The sequence below is a fragment of the Hyla sarda genome, chromosome 4 (genome assembly GCF_029499605.1).
Source record: "Hyla sarda isolate aHylSar1 chromosome 4, aHylSar1.hap1, whole genome shotgun sequence".
NCBI lineage: Eukaryota > Metazoa > Chordata > Amphibia > Anura > Hylidae > Hyla > Hyla sarda.
The window spans coordinates 38,659,015-38,685,575 of NC_079192.1; the positions used below are offsets into that span (position 1 = coordinate 38,659,015).

At 44.9% G+C, this 26,561-nt stretch overlaps 1 protein-coding gene across 1 annotated transcript in view; it reads right to left on the reverse strand.

The window, feature by feature from the left end:
- LOC130367792 (intercellular adhesion molecule 5-like) overlaps positions 1–26,561 on the reverse strand; it is a 35,556-nt gene that overhangs the window by 2,928 nt on the left and 6,067 nt on the right. Inside the window, exons 4-5 of the mRNA XM_056570580.1 lie at positions 18,698–18,973; positions 6,011–6,244 (exon numbers count right to left, since the gene is read on the reverse strand). Of these exons, the coding sequence (XP_056426555.1) occupies positions 6,011–6,244; positions 18,698–18,973 (510 nt within the window). The remainder of the gene's footprint in view (positions 1–6,010; positions 6,245–18,697; positions 18,974–26,561) is intronic.

Consider the following 26,561-nt stretch of genomic DNA (forward strand, 5'->3'; position numbering starts at 1 on the left):
TACGTTTGTCTTGCATTCATTGGCCCACAGTTATCATTGTAGTGTAAATGAAGCATTTTTCTACACCTTTTTTTGTGTGTGCTGGTAATGTGTAGGAGAACCAAATTGATTAAATGGTCAAAGAGTGTTTGATAAATTTTGTGCAGGTCACATTTTCAGAAATTTCTGTCTTCACATACACCAAAAAGCTACACCAAGCCGGTGTAGTTTTAGAGACTTTTCAGTGGCTTTGCGCCTTTTTTGCTCCTTTTCACAAAAAGGCGCAGTTGATAAAACCCTTCCATATCATGTGTATTGCCAAATCAGTGTATTTGCCAAAATCAGTGGATTGCAACTCAAAATCTGCAGAAATGTGTAAACAAAAAGGTGCAAAAAAAAGGTGCAATAAACCCTGTTTGCTCCTTTTTTTTTGCCCCTTTTTAGACACAAAAAACTGTCTAAAGACAATGATAAATCTGGGCCATTGTCTATTACAGCTCCCTGAGTCTTTCTGTAAATCACGCTTAAAAATGGCTCCCAGTACTCAGTATTAGTGTTGAGCGGCATTTACCATATTCGAATTCGCGATATTTCGTGAATATATGCACGAATATTCGTCATATATTCGCTAAATTCGCATATTCGTAATATTCGCGTTATTTTCGCATATATGAAAAAATGCGCGTATGCAAAATTTACACATCCGAAAATTCGCAAATGCGAAAATTAGCATATGAAAATGTTCGCATATGCGAAAATTCGCACGCCAGTCTCACAAAGTAGTATTAGAGCCTTCTTTACATCACACAAGCTGGAAGCAGAGAGGGATGATCACTATGATGTGTACTGTGAAAAAAAATTAAATAAAAGAATATTCGTAATTACAAATATATAGTGCTATATTCGCAAATATTCGCGAATTCGCGAATATGCGATTTTCACGAATAAAATTCGAATTGCGAATATTCGCGAGCAACACTACTCAGTATATGATAACCAGCAAGCAGTTGCAAAGAAAGTCCCTATCTTTCCTTACCTTAAATTGCCAAAAGATGTGATGAAAAAGCGCTGAGTAAAGGTTCAATGTGGTGAGTATTTCAGCAGAAATACATTCTGCAGTTTACACAGTGATTTTCAGGGGTGTATTTTTTTTGTGCACAGATTTCAAAGGGGTACTCTGGGGAACTAAACCCATAGCCCATCCTTTCCCACTCACCAACCAATTTTTTTGTCTAAATATTATTAATTAGCTATATACAGGTGAAACTCGAAAATTTAGACTATCGTGCAAAGTTCATTTATTGCAGTAAAGGGGTAATCTGCCCCTAGACATCTTATCCCCTATCCAAGTATAGGGGAGAAAATGTCTGATCGCAGGGGTCCCACTGCTGGGGACCCCCGCGATCTCTCCTGCAGCCCCCCCCAGTCATCAGCTCTATGGAGCTAAGTTTGCTCGGTGGCTGATGACAGGGGCCAGCGGTTTGTGACCTCATGGCTCTGCCCCCTCATGACATCACGCCCTGCCCCCTTAATGCAAGCCTATGGGAGGGGTGTGGTAACAGTCACGCCCCCTCCCATAGACTTGCATTAAAGAGTAGCTATCATTAACTAAACTTTCCCTAATCCCCCTCCCCATCTGTCCCTGACTCTAACTACCTCCAGCCCTTTTTTTTTTTTTTATTATATAAAACCCCATTAAAATACCTTTTTAAGATCATCTTCAGTAGCTCAGTGTTGAGCTCTCTGTGGAGGGCAGGAAGTGGGCGTGGCCCGGAAGGCGCAACGTCCTCTGAAGCCTGTCCGGGGCTCGCTTCCGTCCGTCTTCCTGTATGCTGATTTTCCCCTCTATGTCGTCTCTCTCTCCAATATGTGAGAGAGACTGCAGCTTGCGTGCTGCAATGAATGAGATGGGGGAGATGCAGGGGCGGATATTTAAATTTTGCGTGCTGCGCGCACACGAGCACTGTGCTCGTTCTCTACCTGTTTCATATACAGGCAGAGAACGAGCAGAGGACGCGCATTTTGGACCACGCTGCCCGGCCAGCAGTGGTCCGAACGTGCTCGACGTGAGGGAGGGAGAGGGGGAGGGGGAATGATTTCTGGACCATCTAGGGTGACACCTAGTGGCCAGGATTTCAAGGGTAAAATAAAGATTGAAACATACATTTTTTTTAAGACATATATTACAAAGATTTTTTTTTTAGGCATAATCTATTTAATTACAAACATTATGTTTAATGAGAGTACCCATTTAAGGGGGTGGGGCGTGATGTCATGAGGGGGCGGAGTTATGACTTCACGAACCGCCGAGGGGATAGTGGATAAGATGTCTAGGGGCGGAGAACCCCTTTTAAAAGGTGAAACTAATATATGAGAGAGACTCATTACATGCAAAGCAAGATTGTTTAAGACGTGATTTGTCATAATTGTGATGATTATGGCTTACTGCTCATGAAAACCCCAAAGCCCCCCCTCCCCCCCCCAATTACAATGAATTGGGGAGCCATGTCATCTGCTGGTGTTGGTCACTGTGCTTCATTAAGTCCAGGGTCAACGCATTCGTCTACCAGGGGATTTTGGAGCACTTCATTCTTCCTTTCTTTAAGTTGCATTAATAAAATACAATTAACTTTTGCACGATATTCTAATTTTTCGAGTTTCACCTGTAGAGCAGTTTCCCTCTTTCCGCTGTCACTTTTGTGCAGGGAGTGAGAGAAAGACATAATATTCAGATCCTGCTTGTGTTTGTGTAAACCCCTCACTGGGACCTAGTCCCCACCCTCCTGCAAGACAAACACCACGGGGGAGAATTATCAAAGCCTGTGCAGACAAGGAGTGGTACAGTTGCCCATGGCAACCAATCAGATTGCTTCTTTCATTTTTGATGAGACCAGTGAAAAATAAAAAAACCGCGCTGATTGGTTGCCATGGGCAACTGCACAACTCTTTCTCTACACAAGTTTTGATAAATCTCCCCCCCCATGTGATTTCTGGCTTCACATGCACACCTCTCCTCCCTGTGTGAGGATCTTGCCGGTGAGAGAAGCTCAGTGAATATTCTCAGTCACAATTCAGCACATAACTCTGCTCTTTTCCTGGTGTAGATCCTATCACTGACTGCTGCCATTCAGAGACTAGCATGATTAATTGCTCGGGGAAGGATAGTTTAAAAGAAAAGACATGTAGTGTGTGCTGCTGACTGTTTACAACAACAGAGTATGCACACAGATAGTGAAAGCAATTGGCTGGCAGCTGTTACACAGAGCTTCAATGACTTCTGGGAGTTGTAGTGTGGTCTGCAAGTAAGGAAAGCAAATATTAAGGAGACTACAGGGGACACATGAGCAGCCAAAACCACATGGATAGCTGCAGGGGACACAGAACAGGGATTGCTGTGGCTTTGGGGCATTTTTCTTTTTCTTTTCTTTTTCTTAACTTACCCGGAGCACCCCAGGGCAATTGATGCCAATTGCCCCATGGGAGGAAAAATTCCTTCCCGACCACAATTTAGGCTGGGTTCACACTACTTGACTCCAAATACGTTTTTTCCCCGTATATGGTTCCAAAATGTATGTACGGTTCTATCCGTTTGCATCCGTTTTTGCCAACTGTTTTGCTATTTTGTTGGAATTAGTTTTCAAGCAATTTAATAAAGTTACTATTGTTCTATTGAAATTCCTTCTACGCATGTGTCAACTCCAAAAACGGATTAGAAAAACTGTGTGCAACCGTATTCTGAAATTCTGTGTACAGTTCTCATAGACAACAATGTTAAAAGAACCGCATACGGTTCGCATACGGTTTTCCAACCAGAGGCAAAAACGTGGTCGACAGCGTTTTGGCCTACGGTTGAAAAATCATCAAAACCGTATCCGAGGCAAAACGGATGCAACCGTACACAACATTTGAAATACGGTTTACGATGCGCTCTCTATGCATACGGTTTCGGATATGTTCGGATACGTTTTTTTTGTGGAAAACCGTATACGGTTACCGTATTTCAAAATCGTAGTGTGAACCCAGCCTTAGCATCCGAAGAAAATCCTTGGATCAACGTTCTATCCCCATTCATCTAGTATCCATTGTTGAGCTTGTTTATTGAGTCAGACATCACAACATCATGGGGCGGAGAGTTCCATAGTCTCATTGCTCTTACAGTAAAGTATAAGTGAAAAGATGAGTGTTGGAGATGCAGGTTAACCACATGGTATGGGAATAATCTGTGTCCAAAGTGTTAAAATATGCTACAGGAGTTCAAGGCTACTTTTGGAGTTTTTGCAATGTATTTTGGATCATATTTTTTTCCATGGGACAAATTTCCCCTGTGAGCAAGGCTCAATGGGTGAAATATTCAAAACTGAATTAGTCTTTTTTCTTTGTGAAAACTGCACTAGATTGGTTGAAAAAGTGGCACAGCACACATTTTTAAAAGAATTTTGCCTTGTTTGTGCCATGTATGCTGATTTTTTAAAAGAGGGTGTGGCCATGATAAAAGGCTGGTTTAGGTAGCAGAGCTTAAATTGTTTAAAATTTTCGATAGTATGCACCAAAAAAATTTAAATCCTAGTCCTCGTCTATACCACCTCAGAAGTGGTTTAAATGCACAAGATTTTCAATCAGTCACTGTTAAAAATCTGGCACAATCTTAGTTTTTGAATATGTCCACCACCAAATTTCCAAATACCAAAATCAGGATAACATCAACAGGGAACAAGAAAATAAAAACAAGAACATGGGATAAAACATGAAACACATGGTCAGGCCAAGGCAAATAAAGGCCTTGACTTCTTTTGAAGGCTCAGAAATGGAACTCTACTCAAACATCCAGACCTGAGCAATCAACACCAGATCCATCACTGTGGAACTAAGACTATTGCGAGATTTATCTCCTGCAGCGATCCTGGGGACTACGTCAGAAGGAAGCGATGGGAGTGTGTACTAGACGGATGTAAGTTATTCCTGCCCCTGGCCCAGATAAGCCCACCCCTACCTCCTAACACCACAGTGTATCAGCGGATTTAGGAATCTGTAATATGGACATAAAACACCCCATAACTCTGAAACAGGGAGGGGGCAGGGGGGGGGGGTGGTGGCGGCAGCGAAGCGCTGCCGCCACAACCCCCCCCCCGCCCCCTCCCTGTTTCAGAGTTATGGGGTGTTTTATGTCCATATTACAGATTCCTAAATCCACTGATAGGCCGTAAAAAGGTACGTGATCACACCCCCTTAGGAATCTATACATACCAATAAATCACATTTTTATAAATGACCACAGGTCCTCTATTATTTATGTAACAGGTGGAAGACACAGAGGCGGGGGAGGAGGAGTATGCAGCTGCAGTTTCTCAGTGTTTCATTGAAAGATGGAGAAATGAAGGTTGAAGCAAAGATATCAGCAGAGAAAATAAAAATGGCCGAAATGTATATCTACTGCTGTCCTTTTTCCACACGTTCTACACAGATTACCCAGATTATTATATTTTTTTTCCATCTGACCGAACCCAACAAAGCTGGCACGTCTGTGGTCTAAGGGTGGGTATAGAGATGAGCGAACTTACAGTAAATTCGATTCGTCACGGACTTCTCGGCTCGGCAGTTGATGACTTATCCTGCGTAAATTAGTTCAGCCTTCAGGTGCTCCGGTGGGCTGGAAAAGGTGGATACATTCCTAGGAAAGAGTCTCCTAGGACTGTATCCACCTTTTCCAGCCCACGGGAGCACCGGAAAGCTGAACTAATTTACGCAGGATAAGTCATCAACTGCCGAGCCGAGAAGTTTGTGACGAATCGAATTTACTGTAAGTTCGCTCATCTCTAGGTGGGTACTTACAAGACACATTTGTGCTCACGCAGACTTATATGTTTTATTTGATATGACACCTACGTCTTCTTCAAAATCCTAAGAACGTTTTGCTTTAGTGTTTGCCACAGAAAGGAAGTCTGTGATGATGTACGATGGGGGGGTCTGTGGTTTAATTCGCAGACAGATCTAGATTGTACCCCTCACCCATTTCTTTCGTGCCCATACTTACACTGCACAGACACTGTCACCGTCTTTGACACCACATCAAAGTTTGCAGCTCTGCAGTTGAAGTCTCCGGACATGTTCTTATGTGTTATGAATTTCTCCCCATCCATATACACAGTGCTGTCCTTCACACAGGTCACGGTTGGAGCTGGGTATCCTTTGGCCTTACAGTGGAAGCTGTTCTCCTGTCCTTCTATCCAGACCAGCTTATCGGGACAGTCTGTAAACTCAGGTTCAGCTGAAAGAAAAAGGAAAAAAATTGTGTGAGTTGCTGTGAGGAATATATACAGCATATAAAAGGAATATCCAATGCAAAGAAGCTCACACGACCTTCATCAGCCTTTAGCTCCAGTTACAGAGTCTCAGAAACTGATTAGAATTGGTGGATTTAACGCCAAGCCAGAATTCTCCCCAGAAGGGAAGAGGACCCATCTGCAGACAGCGCCGTTTCGAAGTGTTGCCCCTCGTCAGTACAGAGCAGGGTGTTCTAGCTTGGCTAGTGAGAGTCACATAGGCATACCTTTATACATATATACAGTGTACCTTCTAAAGCAGGGACTGATTCGGGTGGGGAGGGGGGGTCTAACAGGGCATTTGCGCCCCCCATCGCGAGGGCCCTCCCTGCCACTATTCCAAGTGCTGAGATTTTCAGGGCGGACATCCCCCTGTGCAAATATAGTCTGATAGTGCCCCTCCCAAGATTAGACTCTGGGTCCGCCCCTTGCATGTATTCTTTATGTGTGTTGTCCGGGTATAGCGCTTTGCTCTTCCAGCTGCTACCCACTAGAGAGTGGTCGGGTCTGTGAGTGTGTAAAGGTTTGCTGGATCTACGGGGGAAACTCGAAAAATTTGAATATCGTGCAAAAGTTGATTGTATTTCATTAATGCAACTTAAAAGGAAAGGGAAGCATGAAGTGCTCCAAAATCTCCTGGTAGACGGAGGCGTAGACCCTGGATAATCACAATTATGACAAATCATGGCTTGAACTATCTTGCTTTGCATATAATGAGTCTTTCTCATATATAGTGATCCCTCAACTTACAATGGCCTCAACATACAATAGTTTCAACATTCAATGGTCTTTTCTGGACCATTGTAAGTTGAAACCAGACTCAACATACAATGCTACAGACAGTCCAGATCTGTGAAACGTGTCAATGGCCGGAAGAACTGATCAATCAGAATAGGCATTCACTTGTAAAACCCCTGTATTACTGAAGTGTATGCACTGACTGATGTCTTGTAGCGCCCTCTACAGTACAGGGAGGTATTACATGTTCTGTCCTCTTTACCTGTATTACTGAAGTGTATGCACTGACTGATGTCTTGTAGTGCCCCCTACAGTACAGGGAGGTATTACATGTTCTGTACACTTTACCTGTACCAGGGTTACCTGCTCCTCTGGACACCAGGTAGGGGCGACTCCATGTTACTGTTTTAGGACACTGCGTTTACTGTACCCGAAGAAGCTCCTGTCCTCTACATAGACCAGTGTTTCCCAAGCAGGGTGCCCCCAGCTGTTGCAAAACTACAACTTCCAGCATGCCCGGACAGCCAAAGGCTGTCCGGGCATGCTGGGAGTTGTAGTTTTGCAACAGCTGGGGGCTCCATGCTTGGAAAACACTGACACAGACAGTGATTACAGCTCCCAGCAGATCTTTCTTATCTGTATTAGTTATCTACTTATTTTTCTTTAATTCTCACTTTTTCCTATTTTTGGATGACATTTTGGTGACTTCAGAACCAATTACCAGGTTTCCATAGAGTTCTGGTCTCAACATACAATGGTTTCAACATACAATGGTCGTCCTGGAACCAATTCATATTGCAACTTGAGGGACCACTGTATTAGTTTAATCTTTTAAGTTGCATCACTGAAATAAATTAACTTTGCACAATATTCAAATTTTTGAGTTTCACTTGTATATCGTGTTTTTTTTTTTTTTGTAGGTACAGGAAAAGTTAGCAAAATGTACTTTGCATTGCACTTTATTTCATTCATACACCGAGGTATTGCAGAGTATTAAGGGTTAATGTTGCACAAACGTCTTGCCTTTCACTTTACGGCTGAATGATATTTGGTCACTTGTGGTCTCCTAGCCAATAATTGCGGGAGAAAGTTCTATCTTCCTCTCCTGGAGAAAGAGAAGGACCTTAACAAGTTAGAGACAGTTCTGACCTGGCCTTCACCAGGACCACATGTGCTTCAGTCGTTCCTAATCCCTGTAGCTGTAGTCAAGTAACTGTATTTTGACGGAATTTCCAAAAAGAGTTCAGGAAAATTTACAATTTGTTTTATGGAATCCTAGCGCCAGAAGTCTTTGTATGCAAAAATAGCGTTATTGACTTCATTTTAATTTGGGGGATCAGAGAAGAACATTAGGTTAATACCACGTGACCTATATATCAGGGACTACTACACCCAGCATAACCCTCATCATCCCACCTAGTGACTACCCCATATATGTGTATACTACAAAGCCCCTGCCAGACACCTTTTGGGTTGGCTAATCTCCTTGAAAAGAAAATAATCAGGCAGTTGAATCCTAACCTGCCTGATCCTCCTCTTTCCTGACCTATGTTGTAGGATCCCTAACTTTTCTGTAGTAAATTCCACTTTCAGAGTTTATGGGGAATTTATTTATTACCGATTGATGTTTCCAGTGAATTTTAAGCTTTAAAGGTAGGGTCACACACAGCACCACCGCTTGCCTGCAGCGGAATATCCACAAGCAAAACCCATTGACTTCAATGGGTGACAACAGAATCCTTTTTGAATTAGAATTCCGCAAGTAGAATTTAAGCTGCGGGAAGCCCATCGCGTGACCTCACCCTAAGGCTATGTTCACACGGCGGAATATTTGCAGAATGTCCACCCAGGAAACACGAACGGACATTTCAAAAATAGCGGGTGCCGGCAGAACATGCCTGTGCTAGGACCACTCAGAAATACCGCTCAGTCTCCATAGACGGCCATATATTTCTGAGCGTATTCCGCTGAAAAAAATTGACAAGTCAGTTGAGTCTGGAATTGGGATTTCTCGCCTGCGTGGTGCAACAGAATCCCATTGAAAACAATGGGAGTCTGCTGTAACAGAATTTGTGAGCTGCATTTTCTGTCGATATTCTGGCCTAAAGGGTTTTTTCAGGCAAAATGTATTGATTCCCTTTCCTCGGGATAGGCGATCAATATCAGATTGGTGGTCTTACTATCTGCTACCTGCTCTTTTTCACTGGGTATGGTGGTGACAAGACTCTGTTAAACAGACGATTTGCGGGGTGCCAACTGTTGGCACCCCACCGATCGGAAATGAAAGGACAAGTATCATGGAAAAAAAAACGTTTCCCTTATGCAAAAGATAGGAGATAAGTTTTAGATTGCGTGGGTCGGAGCTCTGGGGCCCCCCAAGATCTCCTGTTCGGAGCCCCAGCTCTCCTTCACAGTGGTGCGTCGTGACCCCCACCCGAAGTGGAGGCCGCCACGCCCCCTCCATATAGCTCTGTGGTAGAGCTGAAGATTGCCGAACGGCTCTCCCATAGAGCTATATGGAGGGAGCGTGGCAGCCCCCGCTTTGGGTGGCGGTCATGATGCCCCGCTGTGAAGAAGAGCTGGGGCTCCGAACACGAGATCGTGGGGGGGCCCCAGTGCTCCGACCCCCCACAATCTAAAACTTATCCCCTAGCCTTCGGATATGGGATGAGTTTTTTTTTCCATGATACTTCTCCTTTAATCATCAACAACTGGGGGGAAGGGGCACAGTTTGGAGACCAGTTAATTAGTGGTCTCCAAACTGTGGCCCTCCAGATACTGCAAGACTACAACTCCAAGCATGCTTTGCAACATATCTGGAGGGCCACAGTTTGTAGACCATTGACCTTCTGGTGGTCATCCATAAATTATACCCAGAAAACCTCTTTGTTATAACAGTAATGTCTATAACATTGTAGTTTGTTAGTTAAGTTCCACTTTCCTAGATTCTGGCACATCTAACACTACACAGTGCCCCCCTTCTTGTGTCAGTGACATCTACTGGCTATAATCCAATCAGCCGAATACAGAGTGAATCTTGGCCTTTTTCGGATACAAGGAGCCTTCTCCATGCTGGAAGAGAGCTAAAGAAATCCTAAAATAACAAAAAGTTCCGAGGCAGAAAAAAAGGAATCTCCTGCAGATATGAGAAACTGGTCTGAAAACAAGTTGTGTATGAGTCATGTACTCTCCTGCCTGCCAACATTCCCCCCACATGGGCCGGTGCCTGGCATCGTCGGTGCCTGGCATGGTTCCCCGAGTACAGGAGAGAACAGTGGAAAAAGAATAGGATAGGAAAAAACAAACTGTATGGGGTCAATGGGCTGTACTCCATGATGTAGCTACAGTAGTGTTACAAAACCAGGGTGCCTCCAGCTGTTGCAAAACTACAACTCCCAGCATGCCCGAACAGCCGGAGGCTGTTCGGGCATGCAGGGAGTTGTAGTTTTGCAACAGCTGGAGGCACCCTAGTTGGGTAACACTGCTGTAGCTACACCATGGAATACAGCCCATTGACACCATACAGTTACATGCTGGTAGTTGTAGTTTTGCAACAGCTGGAGGCACCCTAGTTGGGTAACACTGCTGTAGCTACACCATGGAATACAGCCCATTGACACCATACAGTTACATGCTGGTAGTTGTAGTTTTGCAACAGCTGGAGGCACCCTAGTTGGGTAACACTGCTGTAGCTACACAATGGAATACAGCCCATTGACACCATACAGTTACATGCTGGTAGTTGTAGTTTTGCAACAGCTGGAGGCACCCTAGTTGGGTAACACTGCTGTAGCTACACCATGGAATACAGCCCATTGACACCATACAGTTACATGCTGGTAGTTGTAGTTTTGCAACAGCTGGAGGCACCCTAGTTGGGTAACACTGAGCTACAGGCATGCAGAAATGGAAGCCACATCTGGGAACCCCTTAAAGCGTACCTGTCAGATCCCACAAAAAAAAAAAATATATATTAAAAAATGGATATGTTACTCGGTACCTAATCCTGACCATGTACATCAAAAATCTAATTTTTATGCCTCTATCACCAATATTTATTATAAAAATCCCTCTTTTCATTAGCTCACAGTGTTAGAAATCCTCTCAGGGGAAGGGGGCGTGTCCCTTCTTGTGGTGGTGGGAGGTGATTGGTGTGTGGTGGAAGGGGGTCTGTCCCTCCCTTGTGGTAGTGGGAAGTGATTGGTGTGTGGTGGAAGGGGCTGTGTCCCTCCTTGTGTGGTGGGAGGTGATTGGTGTGGGGTGGAAGTGGGTCTGTCCCTCCCTTGTGGTGGTGGGAGGTGATTGGTGTGTGGTGGAAGGGGCTGTGTCCCTCCTTGTGTGGTGGGAGGTGATTGGTGTGTGGTGGAAGGGGGTTTGTCCCTCCCTTGTGATGGTGGGAGGTGATTGGTGTGTGGTGGAAGGGGGTGTGTTCCTCCCTTGTGGTGGTCGGAGGTGGTCTGTCCCTCCCTTGTGGTGGTGGGAAGTGATTGGTGTGTGGTGGAAGGGTGTGTGTCTGTTAGGATTCGGCAGGCTGGAGGTGGATCCTCTGTGTCAGCGAGGGATTGGCGTGGACCGGACCGGTGGACCGGTTCTAAGTTGCTACTGGTATTCACCAGAGCCCGCCGCAAAGCGGGATGGTCTTGCTGCGGCGGTAGCGACCAGGTCGTATCCACCGGTAACGGCTCAACCTCACTGACTGCTGAGAGTGGCGTGGGACAGGAGGACTAGACAGAGGCAAGGTCAGACGTAGCAGAAGGTCAAGGGTAACGGCAGAAGGTCTGGTAACACTGGTAAGGCAATCACAGGAACGCTTTCATTAGGCACAAGGCAACAAGATCCGGCAATGCAGGGAAGGGGAAGTGAGGTAATTTAGGCCTGGAGCAGGTGAGCTAATTACACTGATTGGGCCAGGCACCAATTAGCGGTGCACTGGCCCTTTAAATCTTAGAGAGCTGGCGCACGCGCGCGCCCTAGAGAGCGGAGCCGCGCGCGCCGGGACGTGACAATCAGGGACCGGGACAGGTAAGTAAATTGGGATGCGATCCGCTAGCGGGCGCGTCCCGCTATGCGAATCGCATCCCCGCCGGCAGTGTCAGTGCAGCGCTCCCGGTCAGCGGGTCTGACCGGGGCGCTGCAGAGAGGAGAACGCCGCGAGCGCTCCGGGGAGGAGCAGGGACCCGGAGCGCTCGGCGTAACAGTGTCCCTTCCTTGTGGTGGTGGAAGGTGATTGGTGTGTGGTGGAAGGGGGCGTGTCCCTCCTTGTGGTGGTGGGAGGTGATTGATGTGTGGTGGAAGGGAGTGTGTCCCTCCCTTGTGGTGGTGGGAGGTGATTGATGTGTGGTGGAAGGGGGTGTGTCCCTTCCTTGTGGTGGTGGGAGGTGATTGGTGTGTGGTGGAAGGGGGTGTGTTCCTCCCTTGTGGTGGTGGGAGGTGATTGATGTGTGGTGAAAGGGGGCGTGTCCCTCCTTGTGGTGGTAGAAGGTGCTTGGTGTGTGGTGGAAGGGGGCGTGTCCCTCCTTGTGGTGGTGGGAGGTGATTAGTGTGTGGTGGAAGGGGGTTTGTCCCTCCCTTGTGGTGGTGGGAGGTGATTGGTGTGTGGTGGAAGGGGGTGTATCCCTCCCTTGTGGTGGTGGGAGGTGATTGGTGTGTGGTGGAAGTGGGTTTGTCCCTCCCTTGTGGTGGTGGGAGGGGATCGGTGTGTGGTGGAAGGGGCTGTGTCCCTCCCTTGTGGTGGTGGGAGGGGATTGGTGTGTGGTGGAAGGGGTGTGTTCCTCCCTTGTGGTGGTGGGAGGTGATTGGTGTGTGGTGGAAGGGGGTGTGTCCTTCCCTGGTGGGAGGTGATTGGTGTGTGGTAGAAGGGGGCGTGTCCCACCTTGTGATGGTGGGAGGTGATTGGTGTGTGGTGGGAAGGGACGTGTCCCTCCTTGTGGTGGTGGGAGGTGATTGGTATGTGGTGGGAAGGGACATATTGCTCCCTAATTGGTGGTGGGAGGTGATTGGTGTGTCTGCTCATGCAGCCTTGTCTATGAGTCATCTGTTGTCCATGACTCATGAACAAGCCTGATGCTGCTGCAGGACTGGTCAGTGTCCCAGTAGGTATGGGGACCCCTAGTGGTGGGATTTTCACGGGCCATTTTCTTTATGTAACATTCAAAAAAAAAAATAACCATATTACAAAAGTTCTTTAATTTTCATCAGCAACAACAATTAAAACGTTTTTGGATCTGACAGTGCCCATTTAAGAATGCAGGGATTTTTTATTTTTGCTTTTTCCTCCCCGCTTTCCATTAGCCATAACACTTTCTATCCCCCCCACAGACCCATATGAGGCTTGTTTTCTTATGTGCCACCAATTGTAGCTGGCATCACTCATTTTCCCATAAAATCTACCATTAAAAAATAGAATAAAGAAAACGTTAGAATAAAGGCACTGAAAATGGGATAAGTGGAGATGGTGCATGTAGCACATATACATGGAATACAGGGCAAAGTAATCTACATAAGATTAGCAGCTCCTTCTCAGATATGAATCCACTATATAGTGGTACAGTAGTGTTATCAAGGTGTTAGTAGGTGATTTAAAACTTTATTCACTTTTTTTTCACTTTTTTTCACTTTTTTTTAAATGTATTATTTTATTATTTATTTTACACTATTTATAGCAATCATGCATAGGGCATAGCACTGATCAGTATTATCGTCGATCTTCTGCTCTGCTGGAAGGAAGATAAGTGCAAAAGACCCCGGGAAACGGACGGAGGCAGGTGAGGGACCTCCGTCCGCCATCTTGGCTGATCTGATCCCTGCGTCAATGCCGCAGGCGATCAGATCAACCATTTTAAGTTCTGCACTGTATTGATCACGGTATCTGAGGTGTTAATGGCAGTGATCAGCATGATTGCTGATTTCCATCATTACCAGCAGGTCCGCGGCTGCTGACAGCCGCCAGGACCTGCCGTGAATGAAGCGAGCGCAGCTTCTGCACTCGCTTCACAGCCGCGCTGTAAATGTACGGTGCTGTACGCGAAGTAAGGCTATGCAGCACCTTACATTCATGCGCATGTCCTTAAGGGGTTGAAGGAATCACCTGAATTCAAAAATGCATTGAATATATGCTACAACACACCATGGTCATGCTATATGGGGACAGCTTATTGATTTTAATAGCAACAATGTAATGCATTAAATCTCCTGTGGTGGCGCTCCAGGGTAACTGAGCGCTTGTAGCCAGGCAGGCCTGCAGGTTGAACTGATCAGTGTTTCTCAGCAAGAGGACACCCCGTGACCATAAGACCGCTCTTCTAATAGGAAGAGATTTTCCAAAGTGTACATTGCCTTTAAGGGTAGGATCAGGCGTAAGGGATCCACAGCTGAAGGCATGCTATGGGTTGGGTCACTGGCAGATTCGCAGCGTAAAATACGCTGCGGATCCATTATGTGTGACCCTATCCTAAAGGCATTACCCAGGACTAGAAAAAACATTTTAAAGAAACAGCACCACTATTGTCCTCAGTTTGTGTGCATTATTGGGCAGAATAGATGGGCCAAATGGTTCTTATCTGCCGACACATTCTATGTTTCTATGTTTCTATTGCAGTTTAGTTTCCTAAAAATAGTTAGGGACACCATGAATTTAAAAGAAAACCAAGGAACCTGGGTCTATACAGGACCAGATAATTTTGGGGTCTCCAAACGAAAGCTTTAAAGGAGAAAAATAGAAAAATTGCCCTCCATACTGCCAGCAGTAAAAAAATAAAGCGATGCATACCTTCCTTCGCTCCCCCGATGCCTCCGGTAACCCACTCCGGTCTCTGCCGCGATCCTCTTCCTGGTTGCCAGTGGTTGGCGAGTCATACGGAGCTCAGCCAATCACCAATCACCAAGTCCCGACTCGGCAGGCGATAAGCTGAGCGGCAGTGCGACTCGGTCGGCGATAGGCAGGTGCCGGGGCTGAAAACGTCATACTGCCACTCAGCCTATTGCCGGCCGAGACGGGACTTCGCTGCAGTGTAGTATGACTCGCCGAACACCGGCAACTGGGAAGAGGATTGCGGCGGAGACCGGAGTGGGTTACCGGAGGGACCGGGGGAGCAAAGGAAGGTATGTATCTTTTTATTTATTTTTTTTACTGCCGGCAGTATGGAGGACAATTTTTCTATTCTGGAGTGCTCCTTTAAAGAAGAAGTATCATGCCGGCCAGTACAGAAAATCTTATGTCCCATCCGCAGGATAGGGGATAAGTTTTAGATCGCAGGGGGTTCGAACACTGTGGACCACTGCGATCTTCTGTACGGAGCCCCGGCCCCACCCCCTTCATATATCTCTATGGGAGAGCCGAAGATTGCTGAACGGCTCTCCCATAGAGATATATGGAGGGGGCGTAGCGGATAGGGGTTACATTTTCTGTACTGGCCGGCATGAGACTTGTCCTTTAATTCTTAAGGAATAGTAAAAACCTGAAGAAGCTGTTTGTTCTCAAATCCATTAAAAGAAAATGTCCATTTGAAGAAGGCGAAGATTCAGGTTGGCACAAAGGCCCAAGGATGGGTAGCAAAGATTTCCAAAAAAGGAGTAGTACCCTTTGAGAATATGGGATCCATTAAGGACTCAATAGATAGGCGGGCAGATATACATTAAAAAAAGACTCACAATTTTTTTTTTTTGCGGAATCCAGGGGGAAAAATTGGGCTAAGAAATTCCGTTGCAGCACAGTCCCATTGTTTTCAATAGGATTCTGCTGCACTGTGCACATGGCAGAATTTCTAACATCTGGCGTGGAAATCTAAATTTTGGCCTCCGCAGAAAAAAAAATTCTGCAGAATCTGCTCTGGGGTCGTCAATTCCTTCTTATTTAGGAATGGCAAAAAATGTAATAAAGTATAAGAAGAGAATGCTCTCAACTATATATTGTCTCCCCCAACCCCCCCCCCTCCCCCCCCCACCGAGAAGGTTCAAAGTGTTCTTTCCACACTAGAATAAATCAAAATAAACAGATTGCTGACTTATTAGATATTTAGAATGGAGACCATTCAGTAAGCTATCCATTACCCTTTTATAGCGCTGCGGAATCTGTAGGCGCTATATAAATAAATAAATAAAAAATATAGACTGTCCTATTATCTCTCTGGATGTGGTGCTCCGGTACAGATGTCATTACTCTGCCTGTCCTCTCAGGTAAATGTTGCCTAAGGTGTCTGTTTCGGCCCACAGCTCCAGGGAAATTGTGATTTCATTGGCTAGACAGGGAGGAGTCAGTAGTAGTAGCAGTGGTGAGGAGAAGGAGCTAAGTCAGTCTGGTGTGTAAGGAGTGAGTGAGAGTGTAAAGTCAGTGGGAGGAGTCTATCAGTCAATGTGAAGAAGTTGGTGCGGTGTCCAAGTCTTTGGAGAAGTCGCGGGTCGAGCAACTACACTACATTGCAAGCATTCCGCCATCCAGTTCAAGTCAGTCAAAGTCCAGTTGTAAGGAGAATTTGTCTTAGCACCGAAAGGGCCCCATAATGCAAGTCAAGGATAACGCGAGTGAAAGCTTCCGGTGGCTTTGGTCCAAAAGTCAAAGTTCACCCCTGGCGTTAAGCTATTCCGCTATTTGTAAATAACTTCTATTTAAAAATCTTAATCCTTCCAGTACTTATCAGCTGCTAAATGTTCGACAGGAAGTTCTTTTATTTTTGAATTTCCTCTCTGTCTGAACACATTGCTCTCTGCTGATACCTCTGTCCATTTTAGGAACTGTCCAGAGCAGTAGAGGTTTGCTATAGGGATTTGCTCCAACTCTGGACAGTTCCTAAAATGAACAGAGGTGTCAGCAGAGAGCACTGTGGTCAGACAAAAATGAAATTAAAAAAGTAAAGAACTTCCTCTGGGACATACAGCAGCTGATAAGTACTGGAAGGGTTAAGATTTTGAAATAGAAGTAATTTACAAATCTGAAGAAAGCAGGTAGATGCCAGCGATTAAGAAACTTCACCTTTATTAAATCCACGTTAAAAACATCGACATGGAGAGACTTCAATATGACAAGCGATTAAAATCCCAGGAATCAGCGCCAAGCATGCTTGGCGCTGATTCCTGGGATTTTAATCGCTTGTCATATTGAAGTCTCTCCATGTCAATGCTTTTAACGTGGATTTAATAAAGGTGAAGTTTCTTAATCGCTGGCATCTACCTGCTTTCTTCATATGCTTGGAGGACTATTTTGCCGTGCGGTGGCCGGGTGAGCTGACTATCTTCCATTTTGTTAATTTACAAATCTGTTTAACTTTCTGGCACCACTTGATTTAAACATTTTTTCTTCCAGTTGAGTACCCCTTTAAGTAGGCTTGGTAACCCTGCATCTGTGGTTTTTCTTGCCCCAGCTCTTGGCCCAGGAAGCTTGTCCTTGGAGCGTGGAGGTCAACACTATCCTGGCGTCACAAACTATATTCCCATCACAATACCCTGTCATGACACTACACGTGCCACCCGGTTAGCCACAACATGGACATTAGAGATGTCAATTATCTTGTGCCAATGAATCCATACTCTTGGAGATTTCTCAGATGGGTTGACCAGACAGAAGACTCAGTAAAGCATCTTCTTTACAATACAAACAGTTCTATGGCAGGAAGGGGTTAATTATTAAATTGTCAATGTTCAGTTGAAAACCACATGTAAATTATGCAGATGTAGGACCATAAGGAGGACATTGAAAGAAAAATTCTTGATCTTCTGCTGCTTACTTTGAAATTGATAGAAAAGAGGAGGAATTTGCACTTTTAGATTTTGCATTTGGCAGTCATATGGTCATTCCTGCCTTAGCCTCGCCCCATAGTCACACCCTTTTGTTTTCTGAATTATGCAGCCTGGACACACTGTATGTTGGGGTTTCCATTCACTTTTATGGAAGGAGATGATGTGCACAATAAATTATTGCCTAAGGGTAGGGTCACTTGTGCCTTATTTTGCTGCGTATATTCTGAAACTGATTTTGCTATCCATTGACTTCTATGGGTAGCAAAATATGCAGCAACATACGGCACGTGTGACCCTACCCCTAAAGGGAATCTGTCAGCTCGGTACCTGGTATGAATTCCAGGAGAGAGGTGCTAGGGGGATGAAATTAACCCCACATTTTGTTTTGCTGATCACCATTTGTAAAGTTATAAAAGTGTCTTCTTGGTTGGAAGCTGAAGGGTTGTAAAGGTGGCGCAAAGCCACAGCAGCATGCCTCCTCCCTCCCCCACCCTGCTCTAAATATACAGGGCTTGGCTTCCAGGACAGAGAATTTAATGTCAATCAGTGAAATCAAGAAGGGAAGGGAGGTCTCAGCATCTGCCCAATTTCATCAGATTCTTGCTCAAGGCCTAGACAGAACTTTGTCCTCAATCCCATTACAATCTATGAAAAGAGTTAAATATGCAGACACCTCTAAACTAAAATGTAGTACAGTGTTTCCTAAGCACGGCCCTCAAGTCCCCCCAACAGGTCATGTTTACAGGATTTCTTTGACAGGTAATATAATGGGGGTGATGTCTGATGCACTGACCATAATTATGTCATCTGTGAAAGACTAAGGAAATCCTAAAAACATGACCTGTTGGGGGTACTTGAAGGCCGTGCTTGAGAAACGCTGACGTAGTATATAAAGAGTATGATGGGGTCAGCTTTGGTTACATACATACTCTGAATATTCAGCTTTTGAGGTTTGCTCTTGGTCCGGAAGTGAGCCTCGCAGGATAACTCCACCTCGTGCATGTCTTTGGTGACTTCCAGTGTGCAGGTGACATTGGGGAAATTTCCCTTGTGAGAGACACAGTTTTTGAGTTTTTCCTCAGTGATGATCCTTAATTCCACCTCCAGACATCGGCATTCACTGGCCGGCAGCGAGCAGGTCACCTTTGTTTCTTCATCGATTTTTACCTTCTCTTCCATGCTTATTATGGGAATTGGAAGAAGAGCTGTTGAAAAAGGGGAAATAAATGATAATAAAGGAATAAAGTAAGAATAAACATTTAAAAAACTTTGACATATCAAAAGTTTTGATCACTCGTGTCTTGGTGCAGGTGACCAACACTGATCAATAGAAAATTTGCAATTCACTCCCTGGCTGGCAGTGATCTCCATCCTGCTTCACAGGATGGTTCCATTATAAGGCTTCATTCACACCACGGTTTTGCAATACAGTTCCCGTATACGTTTTCAATGTGAAAACCGTACGGAACCGCATTGAAAACCATATGCATTGACTCTCCATTGAAAACCGTATGCATTGACTCCATTGAAAACCGTATGCATTGACTCCATTGAAAACCGTATGCATTGACTCCATTGAAAACCGTATGCATTGACTCCATTGAAAAACGTATGCATTGACTCCATTGAAAACCGTATGCATTGACTCTCTATTGAAAACCGTATGCATTGACTCCATTGAAAACCGTATGCATTGACTCTCTATTGAAAACCGTATGCATTGACTCTCCATTGAAAACCGTATGCATTGACTCCATTGAAAACCGTATGCATTGACTCTCCATTGAAAACCGTATGCATTGACTCTCCATTGAAAACCGTATGCATTGACTCCATTGAAAAACGTATGCCTAAAGATGCATCAGGTTGTGTCCGTTTTGCATCCCATACGGTTTTGTACAGGTTTTTTTTTTACCAGTACCCAAAACCGTAGCCTACCACGGTTTTTGGTCTGGGTGAAAAACTGCATTAGACCGTATATGTTTTTTTAAACATGGGAGTCAATGGGAACCGTACAGAACTGTATGTGCGGTTCCATCTGGTTTTCACCATACGGTTTTTGACTTAGCACAGTTTTTTTTCTTGGAATTTCAATCAAACAAGTGAAACTTTATTCAAAATGGAGTGAAAAGTTAAAAATTTATACTTTTTTTCTTACAAAACGGATGCAACCGGACATCATTTTGCAAACCGTATACGGTTTTTAACTGTATGCAGGTTGAAATTTGTACACACGTTTTGATACAGTTTAGTCCGGTTTTGAGGAATCCGTTTTTCATCAAAAACCTGATACAGGAACTGTATTGCAAAAACGTGGTGTGAATGCTGCCTAAGTCTTGGGGTCGTCCAGTGAAGCAAGACAGAGATAATTCCCAGCTGGGGATTGAAGCACGCTTCTCCATGCTTGTTCTAATGATTGGCCGGGGTCTCAGCACTGAGACCCCAACCGATCAAAAGTTTTTTATATGACAGGTACACTTTAACAAAAAATGTTTTTGGAGCCAGGATTCACAGAGTTATTTTCGAGAAAACATTAGGCCCCATGCATATCACATTTTGGGTCTTCACTCTAAAGCTAGCCATACACATGATATAACTGTTGGCCAAATGTTCTATCTAACTCAATCTTCACATATACATTCATGCTTGGTCAAGTATGTATCTGTTCTGAATGGAGAGAGGATAGGTAAGTTGCAGCAAGACTTCTCTAGTGGGGGCTTACCTCCCCTAGCCAGCTTTAGAAATCTTCTGAAATGAAAAAAGTTAGATAACCGGTTGGTTGACAAATAGGAAGCATAGCCAAGGCACATGACTTCTATATTTTATCCAAGGACTTTAGACCTGCTTGAAGGGGTACTCCGCCCTTAGACATCTTATCCCCTATCCAAAGCATAGTGAAGAAGATGTCTGATCACAGGGGTCCCGCCGCTGGGGACTCCCGCAATCTCGGCTGTGGCACCCCAGACATCCGGTGCACGGAGCGAACTTCACTCCGTGTCGGCTGACATCACAGTGACATCACAGTCACGCCCCGCTTGTGATGTCACGGCCACGCCCCCTCAATGCAAGTCTATGGGAGGGGGCGTGGTGGCCGCCACGCCCCCTCTCATAGACTTGCATTGAGGGGGCTTGGTTGTGACGTCATGAGCCTCCTGCGCTGCACCCGAAGCTCTAAACGAACACTGGGTGTAGCAGGGAGATCACGGTGTCCCTAGCGGCGGGACCCCCGTGATCAGACATCTTATCCCCTATCCTTCGGATAGGGGATAAGATGTCTAAGGGCACAGTACCCCTTTAACTCAGCTTGACCCCATTGTGTCAGTCTACAGAACTGTAGGTTTCTCAATAACCATATTCAGGTACTATTACATTTATCCATGTTTATTCTTCCAAGCAAAGACACTGGTTTTTATAGGGCCATAAATTCAAAGACCTGGGGTATTTTTGTTGAGTTGGCCCATAAGGAATATGTATTCTGACCTATATTGGAGAAAATTAGTACATCTTTATCCAATGTCTGCAAACGTGAAATGCCACCATACATGGGGCATGTATAACATGAAGCCTTTATCTCCTAAGACAGGCAGGACAATAGTTGGGAGTTTTCAACTATAGGGGGATTTAGAGCCCTGTATCACAAGAGACAAAGATATCCAGACATATTAAGAAAATTTAAGAATCAAAATTTGGATGTAAAAATGACCCGATGATAATAAGCGGAGCTGGACCTGTTTGGAAAGTATTGGACAATGTTTACAAAGACCTTTCCCCAGTACAGGAAGATTTTTTCATTCCAAATGGCTTTGAAGATTAAGAAGAACGTCCTGGAATGTAAGATTTACATACACACCCAAATGCACTGTTATACCAGGTATCTCTGCCAGAGCACTGCCAGGACTTGTTAGTGGAATTCTTAGTAGAGGAGAGAAGTAACACCACCTCTGTGTTATTAAAACAATGCACTAGACGGGCCCTCAGGACAAACATAGAGTTACCGGTATAGTCTTGTTAGACCCAGTGCTAAGCCCGATAAGAAGATGCTAATATGTAAAGGTTCTGCATATCAGGCTGATTTTGGGTGGACTGGTTGGCTATCTAATGTGTATGGTGGCCTCCCAAGTCTAACCTGATGGTAGGTGTTGGGGGGGAGAGATGGATCGGGAAGTTGGATTTGTACACGTTCATACTTGTTGTTCTCATGGGTGAAGGTGAAGCTGTCACCAGAAGTATCTGGCAGTGACATATTTCCTTCTCCCCAAGAGTCAGGAGAGAAAGCTATTGGTCGAACCAGCATTTGACCAACAACTATCTAAAGTGTCTGAAGTATTTGGGTAGTACAGCATTTCACATTGTTCCACAATTCTTTATGACTCAGTAACAAAACTATATTTATGGACCACCCTATAAAATACAATATGGACTCATACAACATATATCCATGATCTGGCCATATCAATGAGACCTAACATTGCCATTATATTTCCAAAGTATAATATTATCTTTTTATAAACAAGACCAGTCCTGACATAAAAGTACCATAGAGTGACAGCATAGTGCCCAAATAATCCTACACTATAATTCTGCTAACTACACTGTATAGGAAATATATACAAGATATAAGATCTCTATGACACTAGAAATCAATAACAATACCTTTTATGTTAGTCTTGGTCCATTAAGAATAACAGACTGAGTCATAAAATGGGAACATTTATGAGATTTGCCCAGAATATGGCATATGGATATCCTGGATTTTTGTTTAAGTTGCTCTGGAATAACATAGACATGATCCATCCATTGTTTATGATGACAGATTTCCACTGCCCCTTATCTGACTCATGTTGGCATCTTACACAGTCATATCTTCCTATGAATGCACCTGCGTGTCCACAAGGGTTGGAACAGACCCCATCACGGTCCCATGTGGATGTTATAATACCTTTCATTCTTCTTTACATGTTCGTTACATTCCAGGGCTGAACCTTCTCTAGCAGATACAGTTTCCGCAAAGGAAAACCAGGGTTGGACTGTGTAATAAAGGGCAGGAGACAGTTACCAACCAACATAGTCATAAAACAATGGTGCCGGGTCAGGTTCGAGCAATATTTTTTTATGTAGAACTTACATTCTTCTTAAGGGGATTGTCTCAACATGAAGACTTATATATACTGAAGAGAGGATCATTTTATGGACACAGGAGTCTGACCAATGGAAATCCCACCTCCCTGCTCAACCTTATGAAGAGTCCTTAGTATCCTGTTCAAACAGAGCAGAGATCACAACTGTGCCCCACCACTCTATATACTGTCTATGGGAGATGTCGAAGATAGCCAAGAGCATCACTTGGAACATCACATCTTCACCAGCTCCTATGATGTTCCATTCATTTCTAGGGGAGCCCGAAAAGACCCGAGTTCAGCTCCCGGGCATCATTGGCAATCCCATAGAAATGAATGGAGCGCATGCTGTCTACCGGGGTAGAGATTGCAGGGGGCCACACCGGTTGGACCCCCCGCAATCAACTACTTATCCCCTATCCTGTGGATAGGGCATAATTTAATTTTCACCTAAGTATGCCTAAAAAGGTGGGTATGAAAACACAAGAGGGGGATTTTATCAATAGTTGTGTAGGTGAAGAATTGCTTTGCTCCTTTTATTTGTGTGGTGGTAGTGTGTACAAGCACCTAATGTATTAAATGGTTGCGGAGCATGTGATCAATATAGAGCTACTACACATTTTTTCAAAATTATATTTCATTACACCACTTTGTATGGTTCCTTCTTTGCGAACTCTTCTGTGACCTTCAACCGATTATGCCAAAATCTGCAACATTTTTGAACAATGCGTTCACAGCCCGTTTTGTAAGCTTGTCTGGACTGGTGTAGATTTGTGACAAATTGAGGGTTTTGGGACAAACTGTGCAACAGGTCGCATATGAGAATTCCTGACTGCTGCAACAAGTTAAAAGGGAACTCCGGTGGAAACAAGTGGAAAACAAATGGTTTAAAATTATCTGGTGCCAGAAAGTTAAACAGATTTGTAAATTACTTCCATTTCAAAATCTGAAGCCATCCAGTACTTATCAGCTGCTGTATGCTACAGAGGAAATTGTGAAGATTATCATTTATTAATCAAACAATATAAACACTATCCTCCCTGTGGGTCCCCAAATTCACAACCATGCCAGGGTGATAATGAGAAGGCTAAAAATATGAATGACACCTTCTGGGACATAATCACATACCAAAGCTTAGGCTTTCAGGGCTTTTTTTGGAAGGTTGAGAGCCATCTTTTGGGCCCCTTAGCAGATGGTATGGCTTGTTTGAGTACATTTTACTCCCATTGTAGGTTCTCACCTCCATTATAAATGAGAATAAGACCATCCTAGAATGGGTACTGTCTTTCAAAGGTTCTCCATAGTACCTGCCAGGTCCATTTCTATGGTTCATAGGCATCCAGATGACTTGTATTTTAGAAGTTACAGTTCTTCTTTATGACATTACAAAATCGCATAAATTTGGTGGTAGACATAATTCCCATGGATTTTGGCAGGGCTTGCAGACAATCTGTTAGTACTGTATGTAGTAGCCGTCCCCGGTCTTTGAAAAGTTGGATAGCTGATGCTGGCTGGATTATGGTGACTGACCATTTGTTTACACTCGGGGTGAGAAATGGCTGCCACTAGCTAACCTCCAATCATAGACATATCATGAGTTAAGTGTGTACGGTAAAGAAGGGAATTGAAGGTGATAACTGCTGTCTGTATATCTTCACATACATTAATCCATTTATCATTGCAAAAATTCCAGGTTAAGTGGATTCCGGTTGTTTGTGTATAAGACCTGACATTGGGGATTTTGACCTTGGGCATTTCATTGTAGGTTCTGCTTGATGCCATATATACATTAGATTACACATTATTCTCTGGTAAAGGTACCAGTTCTATCACTAGATCTGTCCCCAGTTCAGAGACCTGTGGGTACTAGGTATATGGAGCACCAACTCCATCAAGGTGGAACTGGGCCGCCATTGTGGAACTTGCTTTGGGGCATAAGACAATTGCGCAGCAGTTGGCTTCATTTGGAAACTCCATAGAGAATGAATGGAGCACTGTGTGGTATGCATCGTTTATTCGGGGGCAATTTTCCTCCATTCTTGGGATCAATGTGTGAGTAGGAGATGATCTTTGGGGTAGGTAATACTCCTTTGAAATGGCTTTCTCTGGTGACCTTCAGGTACCTTAGGGTGCATTCACACCACGTTTTTGCAATACAGTTCCCGTATACGTTTTCAATGTGAAAACTGTATGGAACCGTATTGAAAACCGTTTGCATTGACTTTCCATTGAAAACTGTATGCCAAACGATGCATCCGGTTGGGTCCTTTTTGCATCCTGTACGGTTTTGTCAGTTTTTCCCATACCAAAAACCGTGGTTGGCTGAGGTTTTGGTTATGGGAAAAACTGACAAAACTGTACAGGATGCAAAAAGGACCCAACCGGATGCAAAAAGGACCCAACCGGATGGATCAGTTTTTTAAGAAAAAAAACATATACTGGGGAACTCAAAAACTGTATGGGGCAAACCAGGTTTTGCACATATGGTTCTATTGACTCCCATGTTAAAAAAACAAAAACATATATTAAATCATATACCGTATATACTCGAGTATAAGCCGACCCGAGTATAAGCCGAGACCCCTAATTTCAACCCAAAATCCCAGGAAAAGTTATTGACTCTAGTATAAGCCTAGGGTGGGAAATACATCATCCCACCCTGTCATCATCCAGACCCCCGTCATCATCCAGACCCATCATTAACATCCTCATCATCATCCCCTTTTCATCATCCCACACATCCCCCCTTCATCATCCCCTTATCATCCCACACATCCCCCTTCATCATCCCCTTGTCATCATCCCCTTGTCATCATCCCACACATCCCCCCTTCATCATCCCCTTGTCATCATCCCACACATCCCCCCTTCATCATCCCCTTGTCATCATCCCACACATCCCCCCTTCATCATCCCCTTATCATCCCACACATCCCCCCTTCATCATCCCCTTGTCATCATCCCACACATCCCCCCTTCATCATCCCACCCCCCCCTTCATCATCCTCTTGTCATCATCCCACACCCCCCCCCCCTTCATCATCCTCTTCTCATCATTCGCCCTCAGTGGTCTTCAACCTGCGGACCTCCAGAGGTTTCAAAACTACAACTCCCAGCAAGCCCGGGCAGCCATCGGCTGTCCGGGCTTGCTGGGAGTTGTAGTTTTGAAACCTCCGGAGGTCCGCAGGTTGAAGACCACTGCGGCCTTCGACATCATCCAGCCCCCTCTCACCCCCTTTAGTTCTGTACAGTACTCGCCTCCGCTCGGCGCTGGTCCGGTGCTGCAGGGCTGTCCGGAGAGGAGGTGGTCCGGTGGGATAGTGGTTCCGGGCTGCTATCTTCACCGGGGGCGCCTCTTCTCCACGCTTCCGGCCCGGAATAGAGGCGTTGCCTTGACAATGACGCAGAAGTACGTTGGCAATGAACGCACCTCTGCGTCGTTGTCAAGGCAACGTGACTATTCTGGGGCCGGGCCCGAAGCGCTTAGAAGAGGCCTCCCCGGTGAAGATAGCAGCCCGGAACCACTATCCCACCGGACCACCTCCTCTCCGGACAGTCCTGCGGCACCGGACCAGCGCCGAGCGGAGGTGAGTACTGTACAGAACTAAAGGGGGGTGAGAGGGGGCTGGATGATGTCGAAGGCCGCAGTGGTCTTCAACCTGCGGACCTCTGGAGG